General features: G+C 36.6%; 2 protein-coding genes across 3 annotated transcripts in view; one reads left to right on the top strand and one right to left on the bottom strand.

Annotated features, from left to right (window-relative positions):
* The window catches only part of MSH3 (mutS homolog 3), a 189,729-nt gene extending 176,923 nt beyond the window's left edge, over positions 1 to 12,806 (bottom strand). For both annotated transcript variants that reach the window (XM_031966986.1, XM_031966990.1), the window contains exons 1-3: positions 12,438 to 12,806; positions 5,454 to 5,577; positions 1,832 to 2,040 (exon numbers count right to left, since the gene is read on the bottom strand). In XM_031966986.1, coding sequence (XP_031822846.1) covers positions 1,832 to 2,040; positions 5,454 to 5,577; positions 12,438 to 12,794 — 690 coding nt within the window. In that variant the 5' untranslated portion in view covers positions 12,795 to 12,806. The remainder of the gene's footprint in view (positions 1 to 1,831; positions 2,041 to 5,453; positions 5,578 to 12,437) is intronic.
* A 67-nt stretch (positions 12,807 to 12,873) lies between these two features.
* The window catches only part of DHFR (dihydrofolate reductase), a 31,959-nt gene continuing 25,010 nt past the window's right edge, over positions 12,874 to 19,822 (top strand). The window contains exons 1-3 of the mRNA XM_031966994.1: positions 12,874 to 13,014; positions 13,413 to 13,462; positions 18,279 to 18,384. Coding sequence (XP_031822854.1) covers positions 12,929 to 13,014; positions 13,413 to 13,462; positions 18,279 to 18,384 — 242 coding nt within the window. The 5' untranslated portion in view covers positions 12,874 to 12,928. The remainder of the gene's footprint in view (positions 13,015 to 13,412; positions 13,463 to 18,278; positions 18,385 to 19,822) is intronic.

Below are 19,822 nucleotides of genomic sequence, written 5' to 3'. Positions count from 1 at the left end.
CTATATTTATAGCTATACCTATATCTATATCTATATATATCATTGAGAACTCACATTGTTGGCTGGATTCTTGGAGACAATAGTCTCAATCAGCCCTGGGACCAAACCATGGGTCCATTTGGTCCCAGTAAATCTCTTCCTTTCAGATAAAATATTAAAACTCTCTAATCTCTATCTCGGGCATTACAGTATGAGCTAGATATCAGCTTCTTAAACAGTAGTTTATAATAGCATATGTAGTCTCATAACTGAATGTGGGAATAGTGAAATTATTATTATTAGCAAATGTTTAATTTGTATGCCTATTTTATATATCTATATACCTAGGATAATGTAAAAATTTCTCAGGCAAAAAGGGTCACTCACTAGTAGAAAGAGTTTAAGAGGGCCTAAGCTAGATGACAGAACAAATTGATAGATTTAGAACTGGTTAAATGGCTGGATTCAAATTAGTGATTCTCCATAAACTTGGAAATGTGAGAAATGAATATTGCTCTCTTATATTTAATAATTAATTATTATACTAAGTCCAAAGTTTTTCCCCTTTTCTACTTCCTCATCCAGACACCAATCAATGTGGGAAAATTCCTTTAAAAATTTACTTAGGTCAGACAGTAAAAGAAATTCTAAGTTTGGGTTAATGGGTATATTCCTGTTCATTGTGTTTGCTCAGTTAGATCCTATGGAAATGCTTTTTCTCCCTATTATCAAGACAGGTGATAAAGAAATCAATATCTCTTAGACCAAGATTTGAGTGACTTAAGCTACTATATCCCAAGATAGCTATCTCCCATTTGATTGACCAATCAGAGGTAATTAGGCATCCTTCAGGAATACTTCCTTTTCAACGGTCATATAAATTATAACCCTACCACCCTTAGGAGTCTTTGGTCTAGGAGAATGGTCAAATGGCCATTCTATTATTAATAACCTGCTAGACTTTTTCTTAGCAAATGATTAAAATAACTAAAAACTATGATTTTTGAAGCTTTTTTTAGTGTCATAGAAAAGCATTCCTTGAAGTCCTCCTGAACTTGGAATCTATACTTAGACTCATGCTACTTAACACTTTTGTCAAGGATTTAGATAAAGACTTAAATGAGATCTGTAAATGACAGGAAACTGGGAGGGGTATCTGACTCATTTCATGAGAGTCAAAATCCAAAAAAAAAGTCTCAACAGGCTGGGAAACTGGACTGAAATCACAAGATGAAAAAACAAATGTAAAGTTTTACATTCAAGTTCAACTAATCAACTTTTCCAAGACAAGATGGCAAAGGAATGGCTGCACAGCAATTTATCTATTTATAAATGGGGATTTTAAGAGATTATAAACTCAACGTAAGTTGATAGTAGTAAAATATTTCAGACAAAAAGTTAATGCAATCTTGGGTTGCATCAAGAGGCATAGTGTCCAAGATCTTATAGGGGGAAGGCAGTCCAGCAGCATTTTGCTTTGCTCATAACACAGGTGGAATAAGTTCAATTCTAGGTGCCCAAGTTTAGAAAAGCTGCCATTTGGAAGAGCAGAAATATTTATTCTGTCTGATCCAAGCACAGAACTAGTTATACTGAGTAGAAGTTACAAAAGGCAAAAGTAGTCTTGATACAAGAAAAACTTCCTAACAGAGCTATCCCAAAGTGAAATGAGCAATCTTTGGTTCTGTTCCACTGTCAAAATCTAAATGGAACCCACTGCCACAATACAATTGGCTAGAGAAAGAAAGAAAGCATACACTTCTGAGTCCCTTAAATAGAGCTAGTAGACCCTATGTGGGAACCAAAATCTATTGTCCTCTAATAAATGCTCCTCTAGACACAAGATACATACCTTCTGAGAACTGGAATCTTCAGAGGGAACAATATGCTTTGCATTTAGACTAATGTCTTCAAAATCTGTACATTTTGGTAAAACTGCCAATCTCCTCTGTGGCAGTTCAGTTGAAGATCTACTATACGGAAGCTCAGAATCACAGCAGAATTCTTTTAATTTTTCCAGAGACTTTAAAATCATCCTGGGCCTCAGACATTTCTTTGGTTCTTACATATGAAATTAGAAGAAAACATAACTTTAGTATTTTATAATAAAGTAACAAATATTAGTCAAAGTTTATTTTTGAAATTAGAAAATATGTCTTTAGGATCTCAATATCACATAATTAATAATGAGCAAAAGTTTATTTTTAAAAGGAAAAGGAACTATTATTTTAGGATCTCAGTATCAAAAAATATTAATAATTAACAGAAGTTTATTTTTTAAATTAAAAGAAAATTTAACTTCAGGATCTCAGTATCAAATAACAGTTAATAATGAGTAGATTTTTTTAAAAGTAGGTTCTACACTAAGAAATAGATCTTTCTGTACAAAGGATGTAAATAAATGATGGCCAGTGTTATAAGTGGATGACTTATAAAGGCATTCATTCATTCATTATTCAAAATCAAAAAGCCTTTGAAAATTATACAATAAATATTTGTTTTGCATATGATTTGGCATCTTTTGAAAGTGAAATTGATATAGAAAAATACATAAACACTGTTTTCATTCTATCATATTGAAGAATCTGGATTTCAGGGTCAAAAGCCAAAAAACCTAAGTGATAGAGATGTATTAAAGGAGTACAGTACAAATTTTAGCTTTCTTTTTCAGTAACTTCTGGCCATCCCAAGCTTCTAAAGTAAAACTAATCAAAAGACAGTAGGTTTATGTTAAACTTTGCTGAAGGGGAGTTCTTGAAAGGTTCAACCAAAACCACTTACTTAATGCAAAGTTTGGGAGAGTTTTAAAGATGTATGTTTTAGCCATAATGATTCTAACTTCTATGTTTGCTTCAGTTATTTTTTTCTTATATATGATTGTGTGATTCCCAGAAGTTACATTTGTGTTTCAATCAGATCAGATTATTGTATTCATTCCACTATTTTGCATTTAAATAATAACATAAAAGATATAAAGATTTTTAAACTGCTATTTTCCTTAGAGAACAGGAAATGGTGTTGATGATTGCATCTTCATTACTTAAGCATCTCTGTTTACCTGCCTAAGATAATGTTTTATGACAATCGTATGTGCAAAGATCATAAAAGGACAAAAAATTTAAACTGCTTATAATAATCCAGGACTTGCATAATAGCCAGTAGTTAAAAACCAAACTGAAATAAAACCAAAAGGCATGTCTGTAGCTGTAGATGGACTTCACAGCTGTAAAGCAATATATTTCTGTGTGCTCCAACAAATGTCCATTTGTATAAATGTATTTATTTTATACTGTATATATTGTTAAATGCAAAAAGGAGATATGATTCTGAAACTCCCATAAGTTCAGATGTGTAAATCAAATTATTATGACTTTCAGGATAATGGGGGAACAATATTAAACAAGCTTCCACTTTTGGTTTAAAAAAAACAAAAAGCAAAACTGATGTCCATCAGGCATGTAACCCAAAGGAAAACTGTACTGCAATGAAAATGCAAGTTAGCACCATAATAATTGTGGAAATACATAGAGAAGAACTGCACATGTTTAGCATATTGGATTACTTGCCATCTAAAGGACAGGGTGGGGAGAAGGGAAGGAAAAAAAAATTGGAACATAAAGTTTTGCAAAACTGAATGTTGAAAATTACTTATGCATATGTTTTAAAAATAAAAAGCTATAATTTAAATAAAATAAAATGCAAGTTGGTTACTTTAGACAACCTAGACAGATGACATATATATAGACACACATACACACTCTCACACATTTCAACCTCAGATAGGAAATGAGACTTACAAGTAGAAAGCTGCTACATCTATACTTGCTCTAGCTACAAGGAACATCAGGCTCCAGAGATCAAATGACACAATGGAATTCTAAAATTACTTTTGGAAGTGAAAAGAAAGTATTAGATGTAAATAGAAAAGAACAGAGTTCATTAGGAAAACCCAAAAGAGATGAAGCAAATCTAAAAACAAAAGGCACAAGGATCCTACATATATCTACCACCACCATCCACATCACTACTCCATCTCTCTTATAAAAGAAAAAATACTTTATCAGATATGTAATTTTCTTAAACTCTAACTATTTCTGTAAGTTACCCACTGTGGAGGCTTATAAATTTATAATAAGTGAAATCATGCCTTGGGAAAGAGGGTAAGAGATGATGGCAGCAATGATATGACACATTTTCCTTTTAACTCCTCCCAGCAATACCTTTTGTGGGAAGAAAACATCTCCAATTTTTCTGTCTCAGAGGTTTACTGAGACTATGACAATAAAACCACTCATCAAAAACAGTGATTGAATGATGCCCCTTTAGTCAACAAAAACCCAGCCCTTGAGGAGTTACCAAAGGTACTAGAGAATGACAACATGGAGCACCTTCATGGCCTCTCTCCCCCAAACCCTGAGATGCTGAGTGAGGAATAGATAGATACTTCCACGCATAAATAATGGGAAAAAATGTTCTTTCCCCACAGAAAAAAAGCACTCATGAACTGGGGAATAGCTAAACAAAATGTAGTTCATGAATGTAAATGAAATATTACTTCATTATCATCATGATGATACAGAATGTCTCAAAAGTCTTTATGTAGTTTCAAGCTATGAAATCTAAAAGTATAAAGCTATGAAAGCTTAAAAACTCTACAAAGACTTTTGAATTAGTACCATCTAATAACAATAATTAGTAATAATAGCTAGCAATTCTATAGCATTTTAAGGTTTGCAAGCTGTTTTACAGGTATTATCTCATTTGATCTTCCTAATAATCCAATGGAGATAGTTGTTATTGTTATTATAATACTCATTTTATAGATGAGAAAACAGATACTAAAAGAGGAAAGTGACTTGACCAAGTAAAAATGACTGAAGCAGGATTCAAGCTTAGGCCTTCCTAATCACGAAGTCCAGTCCTCCAGTCACAACACTACCTACGGGCCATAAGAAATGATGAAAATGAAGACTACAGAAACACTAAAAGACCTATGAACTCCTACAGAAGTGATATAAGCAGGACCAGGAAAGTAATAAATACAATAACAATATAATAATAATAAAAAAAAGTAAAAACCAAAAATTTAAAAACTGGAACACTACGTAACTACAACGACCCACCTTGGTCACAAAGAAGAGATAAGAAAATAAAATATCTGTCCCTTCTCTGCAGAGGACACAATAAACTCCTAGATTTGGTAGGTGTGCTAAGCTGGTTTTGCTGAACTGGGTTTTTTTCTTTCCTAAACTTTTTATTTTTTCCTATAAGAGATAATCTTTGAATAGGAGATGAAGGAGCAATATATTTGAAAACAGACATAATATAACAACAAAAAATCAATAAACAATTTTAAAAGAGAAAGAAAAAAAGCATAAGGTTTTCCAGCAACTTCATTATCACTACCCAAAAAGCAAGAGAATCAGGTTCTTGGCTGCTTAGTTACATTGAAAGTCTGTTAATCTGGAACTAACCACAGCTCCTGATCATTCCAGCATCATTTTCTTCTCCTTTATTTCCTTGAGCTTTCTTTGCCCTCTTGTTAACAGGCTCATCATATTCCAGCATCCTCTTCTTACTTCCATTAACTCCAGACTCCTAAAACATGAAAATTTAAGATGTGATTTATCATTATGTCCATTTGTAGGACCTGGAGAATGAATATCGTGGAGTTCAAATTTAAGTCTTTTTTCTGAAATGTCCTAATACACATGCCCTATGTGAAAAATATCCTTCATAATCTTGCTTCGACCATAAGAAAACTTCATTCTTTTAAATACTAGATTATCTCTTTAAAACCAAGGCAGCCCAGCCAAACTGACATTCCCAAAGAGCAGTCCTGGTTCCAGATTCACTCCTCATCCACTCAGTAGACCTAGTTAGTATCACAGATGGCACTCTGATTTTAGAGTCTGGAAAATCTGAGTTCAAATACTGCTTCTGATACTTCCTAGTTGTATGAACCTGAACAAACTACTTAACCTCAGTCATCTCATCTATAAAATGAGATTTACAGTAGAGCTTACTTCACATGGTTGTTTCACGGATCAAAAGAAATATATTTAAAGTGCTTTGCACTTTAGCGATTTTTGAGATTTACATAACTCAACTTGCCCCCATTTAAGTTCAGCTAATAATATAAAAACAAGAATTTATATAGCACTTACTATGTGCTAGGCACAGTCCTAAGTGCTTTATAATTATTTTATTTAATCTTCATAACAACCCTGAGAGATGGTTTATTATCTCCATTTTACAGATAAAGAAATTGAGACAAAAAGAGTTTAAGTGATTCACTAAGATCATATAGTCATTATGCATCTGAGGCTGGATTTGAACTGAGATATTCCTGACACTCAGGCCCTGCCCTCTATCTACTACCCTACCTTGCTACCTACTTAGTTATCTATTTATACATTGTACACTTATCTTCTAAGCTTACATATAATTAGGGAGCCACTAATCAATTTGTCAGAGTTGGAATGATTGTCAGTTTAAATAAGGCAGAATTAAAGGAGGGCAAGATAGGACAGCACAGATGCAAGATTGAGAATCAAGGAGCTACTGATGCTGATTGCCCTTTGGGAATATCAGTTTGAATATCAGTAGAAGCCCACACCTATAGAGAAGGCTCAGGCTGCTGGATTGATATAAGTTCAAGAATTCTCAGCTGAAATAGAGCTACCAGCATCAATACAATGAATCCTTGAGATAAGTGGGCTACCACATTGGTTTAAGGAGTAAAACAGTCCAAGTTGAAAATCTATCAGTCCACTAATGAGGAGATGGGGACAGACCCTTATGTGGCTGTTAGGCAAGATAATAAGACACACTATTTAAAAAAAAAAAGTGTTATTCAATTGATATATAACCATCAATTGTAGAGTGGATTGTAGAGGGGAGAGATAAAAAAGAAGATTGATTGCAATATCCCCCGTGAGAGATGATGATGATCCAAATCAGTATGTTTTTCACATGGGTATCAAGAAAGGAGTAGATGGAATATATGTTGCAGGATCAAAATCAATAAGAATTGGCATTGATTGGTAATGAAGGGATGGGGAAAGCAAGAGTAACTTCAAAGCTGAAAACCTGAGTGAATGGAAGGCTGATGGTGCCCTTGTCACAAAGATAGAAGTTACAAAAAGTAGTTGCAATCTTCTGTATCCACCTTTTCCTGTAAACTTGCTCCTCACGAACCTGGTTTTCACCTTGATCGGGACCTCTTGTCATTTGTTCCATCCCTCTTCCCCCAAACCATCAACATTTATTTGGCTTCATTTCAATAGTGTCCTGTACTCCTGAATCCTCTGCCTCCTTATTCTTCTATACCATAGCAACAGGTCATGTCTATTACTTTTGCTAAACTATTCATGATTCACAGAAACAGAGAATATCAGAATTGGAAAGGTCCTCAGAGAGCATCTAGTCCAATCCATCTTTTTTTTATAACATTACTAACAAGTGGTCATATATGGCTTCCCCTTAAAAACTTCCAGTTTTGAAGGAACCTATTACCTACCCATTCTACTTTGTTAGAAAATTTCTATTAAAACGACATCATACCTAGAAACTGAATGGATGCGCATCAGTTGAGGAATGACTGAATAAGTTATGGTATGTGAATGTTATAGATTATTATTGTTTTATAAGAAACGATTGGCAGAATGATTTTAGAGGGGCCTGGAGAGACTTAACATAAACTGATCCTAAATGAACTGAGTAGAACCAAGAGAACATTATACACAGTGGCAACAAGACTATGTGATGATCAATTCTGATTGGCTCTCTTCAACTATGAGGTGATTTAGGCCAACTCCAATAGACTGTGATGGAGAGAGCCATCTGCATTTAGAAAGAGAACTGTGTGGACTGAATGTGGATCACCATATAAATATTTTCATCTTTTTTTGTTGCTGTTCACTTGCTTTTGTTTTTTTCCTCTCGTTTTTTTTTTCCTTTTTGATCTGATTTTTCTTGTGCAGCATGATAAATGTGGAAATATGTAGAGAAGAACTGCACATGTTTAACCTATATTGGATTACTTGTTATCTAGAGGAGGGGGGAAAGAAAGGAGGGAGAACTGGAATACAAGATTTTGCAAAGGTAAATAATGAAAACTAACTTATGTATCTTGAAAATAAAAAGCTATTATTAAAAAAAAAGAAGAAATCACAGCAAAAATATACCAACTGTTTCCTTGCAGTCACACAATTTAGCTTCAAATGGAACATCATTACTCTGCCATAATTGTTCTGTTCATCTCTCATTGATTTTTTGTAACATAGCCTGCAGAAAGTATTCCAAGTTTTGCCCTCTCTCTCTGCCTATTTAACTCAGAAGACTGTATTGAGATTACCCTCGACATAGAAGGAGCTCTTTAAATCAAGATGGTTTTCCTCCAAGTCAAGCTATTAAACTATTTCTTGATCCCTTGATTCCAACTTCTCCTAGGCCTTATTCAATCAACTAATACACTTTTATCAAGCACCTACCTCATGCTATATACAATGTTAAGTGGTAGGCATACAAAAAAATAAAGAAAGAAACAATCCCTTTTCTCAAGGACAAGTTTATATCCTATTCTATTAATTTCTCTCTCTCCCATCTCTAATTCCTCTCTCCATCAAATCTGTTCCATCTGCCAACAAACCTGCTCAGGTCCCCCTATCTTAAAATAAGTAAATAAATTCCTTTTACTCCAGTTTATCCTTAAGTTATCACCCTAGATTTCTCCTGCCCCTTACCTCTAAAATTCCAGAAATAATGATGCATGTTTATTGCTTAAAGGTCCCTTGAAAACTCACACAATTTAATTTCAGTACTCTACTACAGTGGAGCACATTTATACCTATGGTATACTGCACATTGGCTCACAGTAGCTTGAAACACCACAGAAATTTATTAACTTTTTGGGCTTACTTCCACTTTTTTGAAACCCACCCATTTTACTGCAATTTGATTTGCATGTTCATCATTCTACCGAAACTACTCTCTCTAAAAACTCCAAGAACTCTTATTAATGCCTTTTTCTCTGCATTCATCTCTTTTCCTCTAAAGTCCTACTCCAAAGCTTGCTATGATATGAACGTGAGCATGGGTTCCAAAGGAAAGGGAATATTCATTCTGGGCTTTGGATCCTTAAGGTACTAGCACAGTACCTGACATACAAAAGGCAATTGATAAATGCTTGTTGATTGGTAGATTGAAGACAAGGCCATCTGAACACAAGTTCTGAGTAATTTTGCTAAACTAGAAAAGTTTTAGGTAGGATCCTAAGAGTTTCTATGTACTTCCTAAGTTACATTCCAGAAAAGTATTAAAGAAATGCCAAAGAAAACAAAAGAAAAAAGGAAAAAATAGGTCCAATAGGCCAAATAAACACAAAGAATGTTCATGCTGGAAATGACACAATTTTGATGATGCTAACAGATTGATTCTCAAAATATCTGAAAGGAAGACGCCAAATGTTTACTACCAAGAAGATGCAATAATATCTTTGAGATAATATCTAAGGTAATATCAGTAACTACCAATCCACTAGCCTGCTTACCATTTCTATTATTCATCTCTCTATTACTCACTTATTATCTTTATAAGTAGTCTACAAAGATACACAGGGAAACCTTGATGAAGTTATGAGAGGGGCAGAGATCAACAATTGTATAGGCAATGTGAACCAGAATGCATGTAGGAAATTATACAATCTTATAATGATGCCAAGTTTTCCATAACACAAAGGCCAGACTTTTCAATATAAATAGTCTCCATATATGGAAGGAAATCATGGAATACCACAGTATCCAAATATCATATCTCCTAGAGGATGATGACTCACATGGTGGGCAGGGGTAGACTTCAGCACATTGCCAACAAAGGGCACAGGCGATGATATGGAAGTACTCTAAGAGACATATAAGAAAAGAAGATGGGCCAGACATATAGCTATAGCTAATGTTAATTAATGAACAGTTGACTTGTTCCACTGTCACTCAATGCCAAGGAATTTTGTAATTCTGGAGAAGTCAAAAACCACAATCTGCCTCAGTATCCTAATCTGTAAAATAAGGATTGTAAATAACATCCATCTGCATTGTTGGTGGAGTTGTGAACGAATACAACCATTTTGGAGAGTAGTTTGGAACTATGCTCAAAAAGTTATCAAACTGTGCACACCCTTTGATCCAGCAGTGTTACTGCTGGGATTATATCCCAAAGAGATTATAAAGAAGGGAAAGGGACCTGTATGTGCACGAATGTTTGTGGCAGCCCTCTTTATAGTGGCTAAAAACTGGAAACTGAATGGATGTCCATCAGTTGGAGAATGGCTGAATAAATTGTGGTATATGAATATTATGGAATATTACTGTTCTGTAAGAAATGACCAACAGGATGATTTCAGAAAGGCCTGGAGAGACTTACACGAACTGATGCTGAGTGAAATGAGCAGGACCAGGAGATCATTATATACTTCAACAACAATACTATATGATGACCAGTTCTGATGGACCAGGCCATCCTCAGCAACGAGATCAACCAAATCATTTCTAATGGAGCAGTAATGAACTGAACTAGCTATGCCCAGAAAAAGAACTCTGGGAGATGACTAAAAACCATTACATTGAATTCCCAATCCCTATATTTATGCACACCTGCATTTTTGATTTCCTTCACAAGCTAATTGTACAATATTTCAGAGTCTGATTCTTTTTGTACAGCAAAATAACGTTTTGGTCATGTATACTTATTGTGTATCTAATTTATATTTTAATATATTTAACATCTACTGGTCATCCTGCCATCTAGGGGAGGGGGTGGGGGGGGGGGTAAGAGGTGAAAAATTGGAACAAGAGGTTTGGCAATTGTTAATGCTGTAAAGTTACCCATGCATATATCCTGTAAATAAAAGGCTATTAAATTAAAAAAAAAAAAAGTAAATAACATCCATCTCCCAGAAAATCAAATGAGATTGTTGTGAGAATCAAAAGAGATAATAATTGTAAAGGATTAAGCATATTGCCTGGCACATAGTAGGTATTATGTAAATATTACCTTTTATTATGACTATATAGTAATAATTAGCTATATTAGTAAGCACTATATAAATATTAGCTATCATTGTCATCAACTATTATTATTAAGCTCTATATAAATATCAGCTATCATCATCATCTATTATTATTACTATTAAGTGTGTGCCAGTGAGCTAGGTCTAAAATTAGGAAAACTAATCTTTCCAAGTTCAAATCTGACCTTAGAGACTAGCTGTATGACACTGGGCAGGTTACTTTCCTGTTGGAATCTTTACAAAGTGTTAAGCCATTGGAGTTGATAGAGACAATAATTATCTAATTTAGCATGGTTCAATATGATTGATTTGATCTTAGAAGGAGCTATTTTGGGCCAGAACTTGAACTAGGTACTAAGTACAACTGATGGAAACAATGCTTGTGTTCACACCTTCAGAGAGCTCATAAGCATCTAAGTACTCAATGGAGTTCACGCGATTGGGAGATTTCAGAGAGCATGCTGGGAGATATCCCACAATCCCACTCTCGGAGAAGTAGCATAAATACAGCTCCAGTGAGCCACGTGAGAGAGAGGAGCACTCTGGGAGGAAGCCCACAAGCCCTCTCTTCGAGGCAAGAGAGATCCATTGCACCTTCTACCTTGGTGCTGGCTGGAGGCTGAAGAAAGCAGAGGCAGAAGCCAAGGACAAAGCTGCAAGAGCTTTGCAGAGAGATAGCTCTCTGGGCTAACCGGGCTATATTGAAGGACACAATAAAAGATTTGAACTTTTATCACCTGGCTGTGTTTTGGAAAAAGAAACACCAACACTTTCCCCTGTTTGTCTCAATTTCCTCATCTACCAAAAAAACAGAAGGAAATGGTACTATTCCATGCCGGTATCTTTGCCAAAAAACAAGCCCAAATGTGGTCACAAAGAGTCGGACGGGACCAAAAAAAGCATATAGAAAGTGTCTATCATCCTGCAAGCACTGCATGAATGTTAATTATTATCACCATCCGGATTGTTATTACTACTAAGTGCAATATAAATTAGAGTTGTCCTTAAGTCCCTCTTTTCCTACGAGTCTCCCATGAAAGCGCAAACTTGGGGAGGTTCGGAAGAGTCGAACTTAAGGGCGATGTGGGGCACGGAGCGTAATACTCCTTGCTGGAGGGAGGAGTCAACGTGATGGGATTCACGAACCCAAAGAACGGGAGGAAGCCTCCGAGAACTGGCGGCATCGAGGTACCACGGCCCCAAGCTCGTTTTTCCCTTCCCTTGCCATCTCCCCACCAGTACAGCATTTTAGACAGCCTCCCGCGCTTTTCCAAGTGCAGGCCCCGCCTCCTTCCGCCCGCCCCCTCCTCCTTCCGCCCGCCCCCGCCTCCTTCCGCCCGCCCCCGCCTCCTTCCGCCCGCCTCCGCCCACCCCCTCCCTCAGCACGCACCGACTGCTGCTGCTCCTGCTGCTCCGGGGGCGCTCCAGAGTCACAGCTGGAGTCCCCAGGTGCCCCCGCTGGGGAGGAGGACTTAAGGTGTCCCGCCGGCTTAAAGAATCGACTCAACACCGCTTGCCTGGCCGCCGCTGGAGCAGGCAGGGCGGCCCCGGCCCTGCCGGCGACTGGCTTCCGCCGCGGCATTAGGAGCAGGCGGCCAGAGGACACGAAAAGCAGAGCCCAGCGCGAAAGTAACCCTCCCCCCGCCCCCACTACACCGGGGTCCGGTGCGCAAGCGTGAGAAAGCACGCGCTGCCCTCTTCCAAGTCCCAGCCCGCGCGACAATGACGTCACGGCCCGCCAGCGCATAGGAGGTCAAGGGCGGGCCCGAGGGGGCCCCCCGCGCCTCCCTCCTCCAATCAGCGTATCACGCGCCCTCCTTGGTTCTTCCCAGGTTGCCCGGAAAAGAGCTGCCGCCTTCTCAAACCCCGTTGCGTGCAGACATGGTGCGTCCGATCAACTGCATCGCGGCCGTGTCCCAGAACATGGGCATAGGGAAGAACGGGGACCTGCCGTGGCCCCCGCTCAGGTACCCCGTCCACCCCTCCTGGGCCGAGCCTGGAGCTGGGGCTTAGTGCGCGCGAGCTCCTTCGCCGTTAGCTACGTGAGAGCAGCAATTGCCTCGCCTCTTTTTTGCAAGCTTAGCGCTTGTACCTGGCCTGTAATAGGCACTTAAGAGAATGGTGAAACACGTTGTAAAGGATGCTCTTGCAGCGCCCCTTAGGCTTACTTTTAGAAATGTGGGGAAGGGGTGGGGGAAGGTTGGAGGGGCTGCAATTCTGGGGCAAAGGTCAGTCATCTGGCCAGAACGGAGTTGAAGGGGGCTGGGCAGTGTTAAGGAGTCAACTGGAGTTTCCTAAGCAAAGTCCACCAGCACGCACTTCGTACGGTGGGTGTTGCCTAATCTTGTGGCTCTCCTGTTATTAGGAATGAATTCAACTACTTCCAGAAGATGACTACAACTTCTTCAGTAGAAGGTAACATTGCATTTTTTTTAACTGACTATGGAACCTGTGTTAATGTGCACAAGAGCCATTATGCTCAAAGTGGTCAGCAAAACGGATTTAAATGAAAGGGAATTTTTTCCTTTAATTATGCATTTTCCTTTCTTTATGGACTTTGATTTTTACATTCTCCTACTATTGGTAGAAACTAATGCATCTTCCCTCCAAAATTGTTCATAAAAATAAATGGGTCACTTTAAATACAGCAAAATTGCTTAGAAATAGAGGAAAACAGAATCTTTTGTTGATTTGATTCATCTTTTACATTAGAAAAATAATAAATAAAGCTTCTAGAAGACAATTTATTTCCTCAGTTCCTCTACCAGGATAAACTTAGCAAATTTTCCCAAGGATTTTTTAATACTGCAGTCTTTGTCCATTTTAAAAAGCATTGGGTTATTTTTCAAAAGTAGTGATTCTTTACTCAGTTTGTTGATTTCTTTATTCCTTTTTATCTTACCTTGTTTTTGTATACATTCATCTTTTCTTCAAGACAATTAGCAATCAGTATTTGGATTAATGCAAGCAATAATTGAGTACAACTACTTAAATTGCTACAAAGGTAAACTGAACTGACTGCTGTTATAATCAGTTTCTTCCTGAAGTTTATTATTACTGCTAGATGTTTTCATTCCTTTAATTAAATCTCTGATTCCTGATGGATGGGTGCCATGCCAAAAGCTGGGGCTATAATAGGAAACATAAAGCAAGGTCTAATCAGTCAATAAACATTTATTAAACATTTTATTTTATTTTAATTAAACATTTATTACGTTCCAAGTACTGTGCTAAGCACAAGGGATACAAAAAAGACAAAAGATAATCCAATTCTCAAGGTTTTCCCAGTCTAATGGAGGAAACATTCCAACAACTGTGTAGAGATAAACATAGCGAATAAATTGAAAATAATCAGCAGAGGCAGGACTTCAGAATTAGAGGATTGGGAAGTTTCCCTGTAGAAAGTAGGATTGTTATCTGAAGAAAGCCAGGTGATAGAAATGAAAAGGTAGATCATTCTAATCTGCGATAAAAGTGCCCAGAGTTTGGAGTTGGAATGCTTTATAATTTACCTTTGTAGCATAAGAGGATAATAAAGTTGGGAAGTGAGATCTCTTCTTAGTAAAAGGATATGATGCTTCATGGAGGAAGTAGCACAGCCAGTGCCTTGAAAAATGATTTTGTATGTTATCCTACAAACACTTAAATTGTGATGACCGCGTATTTTAAAATCAGACGGAGTCAGGAATTCAGGTTAGGGGAAAATCGTCAATCTTTATTCTTAACAGAGATGAAGAAAGATCGGAGGTAGAAGGGAATCGGCAATAGCAATGTCAGCAGCTGAGTCAAGAAGCTAGCCAGACCAGCAGCCACCAGAATCAAACGCTGCCAGCAATCTCTCTCTGCCTCTCTTCCTGCCCCTGGGCCTCCACCCACCAAAATCGTCCTTTCCTATACAACACATAAGGACTTGCACAGAGAGTGGGCAGGGCCATTCTTTATCCAAGCATGTATATGAATAGAGTATAGTCCAATTAATATTTAGCTTCACATGCTTGGGACCTCAGTGCATCAACTCAAGCCTCAGCCCATTACATTAAATGTTAATTCCTGACTCTGCTTTTGCTCAAAAACAGGACATTGTCTGCAAAAGTATGAGCTTAGGGAGACTGGGGAGCAAGTGCTGGGAAAAGCAAAGGTCCAATTTGGCTAGTGCAGAGGGTACTTAAAAGAGTTAGGCTGGGACAATAAGAGGCCTTGAATATTAGGTTGAGAAATTTGGTGGTTTTCATATATGGGGACAGGGTCATTAAAGGTTTTCAAGGATACCATCAAATTGAAAGAGTGAAAAATTAGTGTCAAGACTTTTTGGCTCCAGGTATGTGGGAAAGCTGGGTCATTAATGCATTGTTGGTAGAGTTGGGAAATGATAAAACCATTCTGGAGAGCAATTGAACCATGCCCAGAGGGCTATCAAATTGTGCATGCCCTTTGATCCATCAGTGCCATTACTAAGTCTATTTTCCAAGGAAATCATAAAGGAGGGAAAGGACCCACATGTGCAAAATTGTTTGTAGCAGCTCTTTTTGTGGTACCAAAGAATTTGAAAAGGAGTAGATGCCCATCAATTGGAGAATGGCTGAACAAGTTATGGTATATGAAGATAATAGATTATTGATGTTCTATAAAAAATAATGAACAAACTGATTTTAGAAAAGCCTGGAAAGATTTACATGAACTGATGCTGAAGGAAACAAGCAGATCCAAAAATATATTGTACACAATAACAGAAAGAATGTGCAATGATCAACTATGAAAGAATTGGTTCTTCTCAATAGTTCAGTGATCCAAAGCAATCCCAATATACTTTGAATAGAAAATGCTATCTTTATCCAGAAAAAGAACTAAGGAGAGTGAATGTAAATCAACATATGCTTTGTTCATTTCTTTTTTCTGGTTCTTTTTTTTTTTTTTTTAATTTCTCCTATGGTTTTTCCCTTTTGCTCTGATTTTTCTTTCCTAACATGATTCATAAAGTAATATGTATAAAAATTAATAAATATACTGGGGGGGGGGGGAATCTTTTTGGCTCCAAATAAGAAATAACTGAGATCAGTACAGTTCTTAGTATTTTATAAAGATGAGTATATAGTAAAAGGAGAGAGAGATTGGAGGAGTTTAAGTAATGGAAAAAACATTCTCAATAAATTTTTGTTTTTAAAATAAACTGGGGCAGCTAGATAAGGCAGCATATTTAATGGATAGAGTGCCAGCCCTGAAGTCAGGAGGACCTGAGTTCAAATCTGGCCTCAATACTTAACACTTCTTAGCTGTGTGATCCTGGGCAAGTCACTTAACCCCAATTGCCTCAGCAAAAAAAAGGAAAAAAGAATAAACTATGCAATATAGGTAGCCTAGGTAACAGTAGTTATATGAAAAAGACTTAGAGATGACAGAATGTAATAATAAATGTTGGATATGGGAAAACTGGGACACTAATACATTGCTGGTGATTCAATCATTTTGGAGAGCAGTTTGGAACCATGCCCAAAGGGCTATCAAACTGCATACCCTTTGATCCAGCAGTGTTTCTACTGGTTCTATATCCCAAAGAGATCATAAAAATGGGTTTGTAACAGCCCTTTTTGTAGCAGCAAGGAACTGGAAACCTAGTGGATGTGCATCAGTTGAAGAATGAATAAGTTATTATATATGAATGTTATGGGATATTATTGTTTTATAAGAAGTAACCAGCAGGATGATTTCAGAGCAACCTGGAAAGATTTGAAATGAACTAATGCTGAAGTGAGTAGAACCAAGAGAACATTGTACACAGCAACAAAATTATGGGATGATCAACAGTGATGGAGAGAGCCATCTGCATCCAAAGGGAGGACTGTGGGAGACTGAATGTGGATTACAACATAGTATTTTCACCATTTTTGTTGTTGTTTGCTTGCTTTTTCTTTTTTTTCTTATTTTTTTCCTTTTATGATCTGATTTTGTTTGTGTAGAATGACAAATGTGGAAATATCTTTAAAAGAATTGCGCACATTACCTTTGACCCAGCAGTGTTTCTACTGGGCTTATATCCCAAAAAGATCTTAAAAGGAGGGAAAGGGATCCACAAGTGCAAAAATATTTGTGATAGCCCTTTTTGTAGTGGCAAGGAACTGGAAACTGAATGGGTGCCCATCAGTTGGAGAATGGCTGAATAAATTATGGTATATGAAGAATATGGTATATGAATATGGAATATTATTATTCTGTAGGAAACAATCAGCAGGATGATTTCAGAGAGGCCTGGAGAGACTTAGATGAACTGATGCTAAGTGAAATGAGCAGAACCAGGAGATCATTATACATGGCATTAACAAGATTATGTGATGATCAATTCTGAAGTGGCTCTCTTCAACAATGAAATGATTCAAACCAGTTCCTCAATAATGAGATGATTCAAATCAGTTCCAATTGTTGAGTGATGAAGAGAGACATCTACACAAACAGAGAAGCCTGTAAGAACTGAATGTGGATCACAACATAGCATTTTCGTACTTAATGTTGATGTTTGCTTGCCTTCTCAGTTTTTTTTTCTTTCTAGATCTGAATTTTCTTATGCAGCAAGATAACTGTATAAATATCTATGCATATATTGGATTTAACACATATTGGACTACTTGCCATCTGGGGGAGGAAGTAGGGAGAAGAAGGGAAAAATTTGGAACAGAAAGTTTTGCAAGGGTCAGTGTTGAAAAATTACCCATGTATATGTTTTGTAAATAAAATGCTTAAATTTAAAAAAAAAAAAAAAAAAGAATTGAACATGTATAATTTATATTGGATTACTTGCTATCTAGGGAAAGGGTTGGAGGGAAGGGAAGGAGAAAAATTTGAAACACAAGGTTTTGCAAGGGTGAATGTTGAAAACTATCTTTGTATTTTGAAAAGAAAAAGCCATTAAAAGTTAAAAAAAAAAAAAAAAGAAAAAGACTTAGAGATTTAAAAGATTGTAGTATGATGGGATGTATCTCTCTCTCACACACACACACACACATATATATTATTTTAGCCTCTGCATCTACCACAATACAGAAAACAGTAAACATTTAATAAAGAAGCTCAAAAGCTGAGGTTAAAGAGACACGATTTGACTTGGTATTAGTCTTAACTTTGTTTCAAAATATTCTTAGATAAGGAAAATGATATGAGAAAAGAGTATCCACTAGATGTCACTATAATAACTATATTTAATTATAAAACTCGACTCTTAAATTTTCCATTTGATTTACAGGTAAACAGAATCTGTTGATAATGGGAAAGAAAACCTGGTTCTCCATTCCTGAGAAGCATCGACCTTTGAAAGATAGGATTAACTTAGTTCTCAGTAGAGAACTGAAGTAAGTGTTACTGGTACAAACACATTTGTTATATACTCAGCTCCTAAAGACTAGTTTGTAACAAGATGGAATAGGAGAATATAGCTAATGAAAAAGAACTGTTAAACTCTGATATTTAAACTTACTAACCTGTGAAACAAGATAAATTAAGAAGCAGAAAATGGAGTGAGCAATAATTTACATCTATTAATTGTTTTATTGCCTTTGTTGTCTAAAACTTGTAAGTAGTCATTTCTCAGGCTCAAAAGACTATATTAAATATATGACTGTTAAAGAAGCAAGTAAAGGTAAGCCCTTAGTTGTTATTCACCATTAAAATTATTGAGGATTTAGTCAGTGTCTGAACCAAAAGATTGAGAGGTAGCATGCAGAAATATAGGAGACTGGACTTGGAATCAGGAAGGCCTAGTTTCATAGTCCAATTCAGATGCTTGTTAACTTTAGTACCTTAAGCAAATTACTTAACTCATCTATGCTGCATTTCCCTTCTCATAAAATGAAATTGGACTCAAGTTCTCTCCTACATCCAAACCTATAATCCTATGATTTTAAAACAAAATTAAATTTACTAAATCAAATGTTCCTTGGAGGGGGAAAAAAAATCATTTCAACAACCATCTTGAAGTAACTTGTGCAAGAAAAACTATATAGTAGATTATATGACTTTGGGCAAGGTCTTTAGTCTTTATTTACCTCAGTTTTTTCATATGTAAAATAAGGATAATAATAACAACCACTTGCCAGGTTTTGTGAGGATCAAATATTAGATAATATTTGTAAAAGTTAGCACAATGCCTTGTATATAATAAGCACTATATTGTTAGCTGCTATTATTAAAAAGCAATACTTCCTGCCCTCAAGGTGTTAACATTTTAGTGGGAAGATCCAACATGAACATCAAGGAATAAAGATAAAATGTAAACATTTCAGTGTAGGGTGAGCTCTGATAATCAGAGGGAATTTGATGCTTGCTATCTAGGGGAGGGGGTAGAGGGTAGGAGGGAAAAATCAGAACAGAAGTGAGTGCAAGGGATAATGTTGTAAAAAAAATTACCCTGGCATGGGTTCTGTCAATAAAAAGTTACTATAATTAAAAAAAAAAAAAAAAAATCAGAGGGAATTTGAAAGGTAGTACATTTGAAATAATCCATAAAGGAGACTAGGGGATTCCAAAGGATGGAAAGGAGATAGAACACATTCCATGCCTGGAGAACTCTCTCCAGTAACTGAGAAGGGAAAAGATGAAATGATTTTTACGGGCAATCAAAAGTAAGTCTGCCTGGAAAGTAGTCGAGTTTTAGAGAAGTAATATGAAATCGGTCTGGAAAGCTAGATTGGAGGCAAATTTTGAACAAATTTAAAAGCTAAACAGGAATTTTTATTTTATGTTAAAAGCAGTAGAAAGTCACTACATCATCTTCAGGATGCAAGTAATGTG

The sequence above is a fragment of the Sarcophilus harrisii genome, chromosome 1 (assembly GCF_902635505.1).
Source record: "Sarcophilus harrisii chromosome 1, mSarHar1.11, whole genome shotgun sequence".
In the NCBI taxonomy this organism is placed as follows: Eukaryota; Metazoa; Chordata; class Mammalia; order Dasyuromorphia; family Dasyuridae; genus Sarcophilus; species Sarcophilus harrisii.
This window is presented reverse-complemented; position numbering and strand designations above follow the sequence as displayed.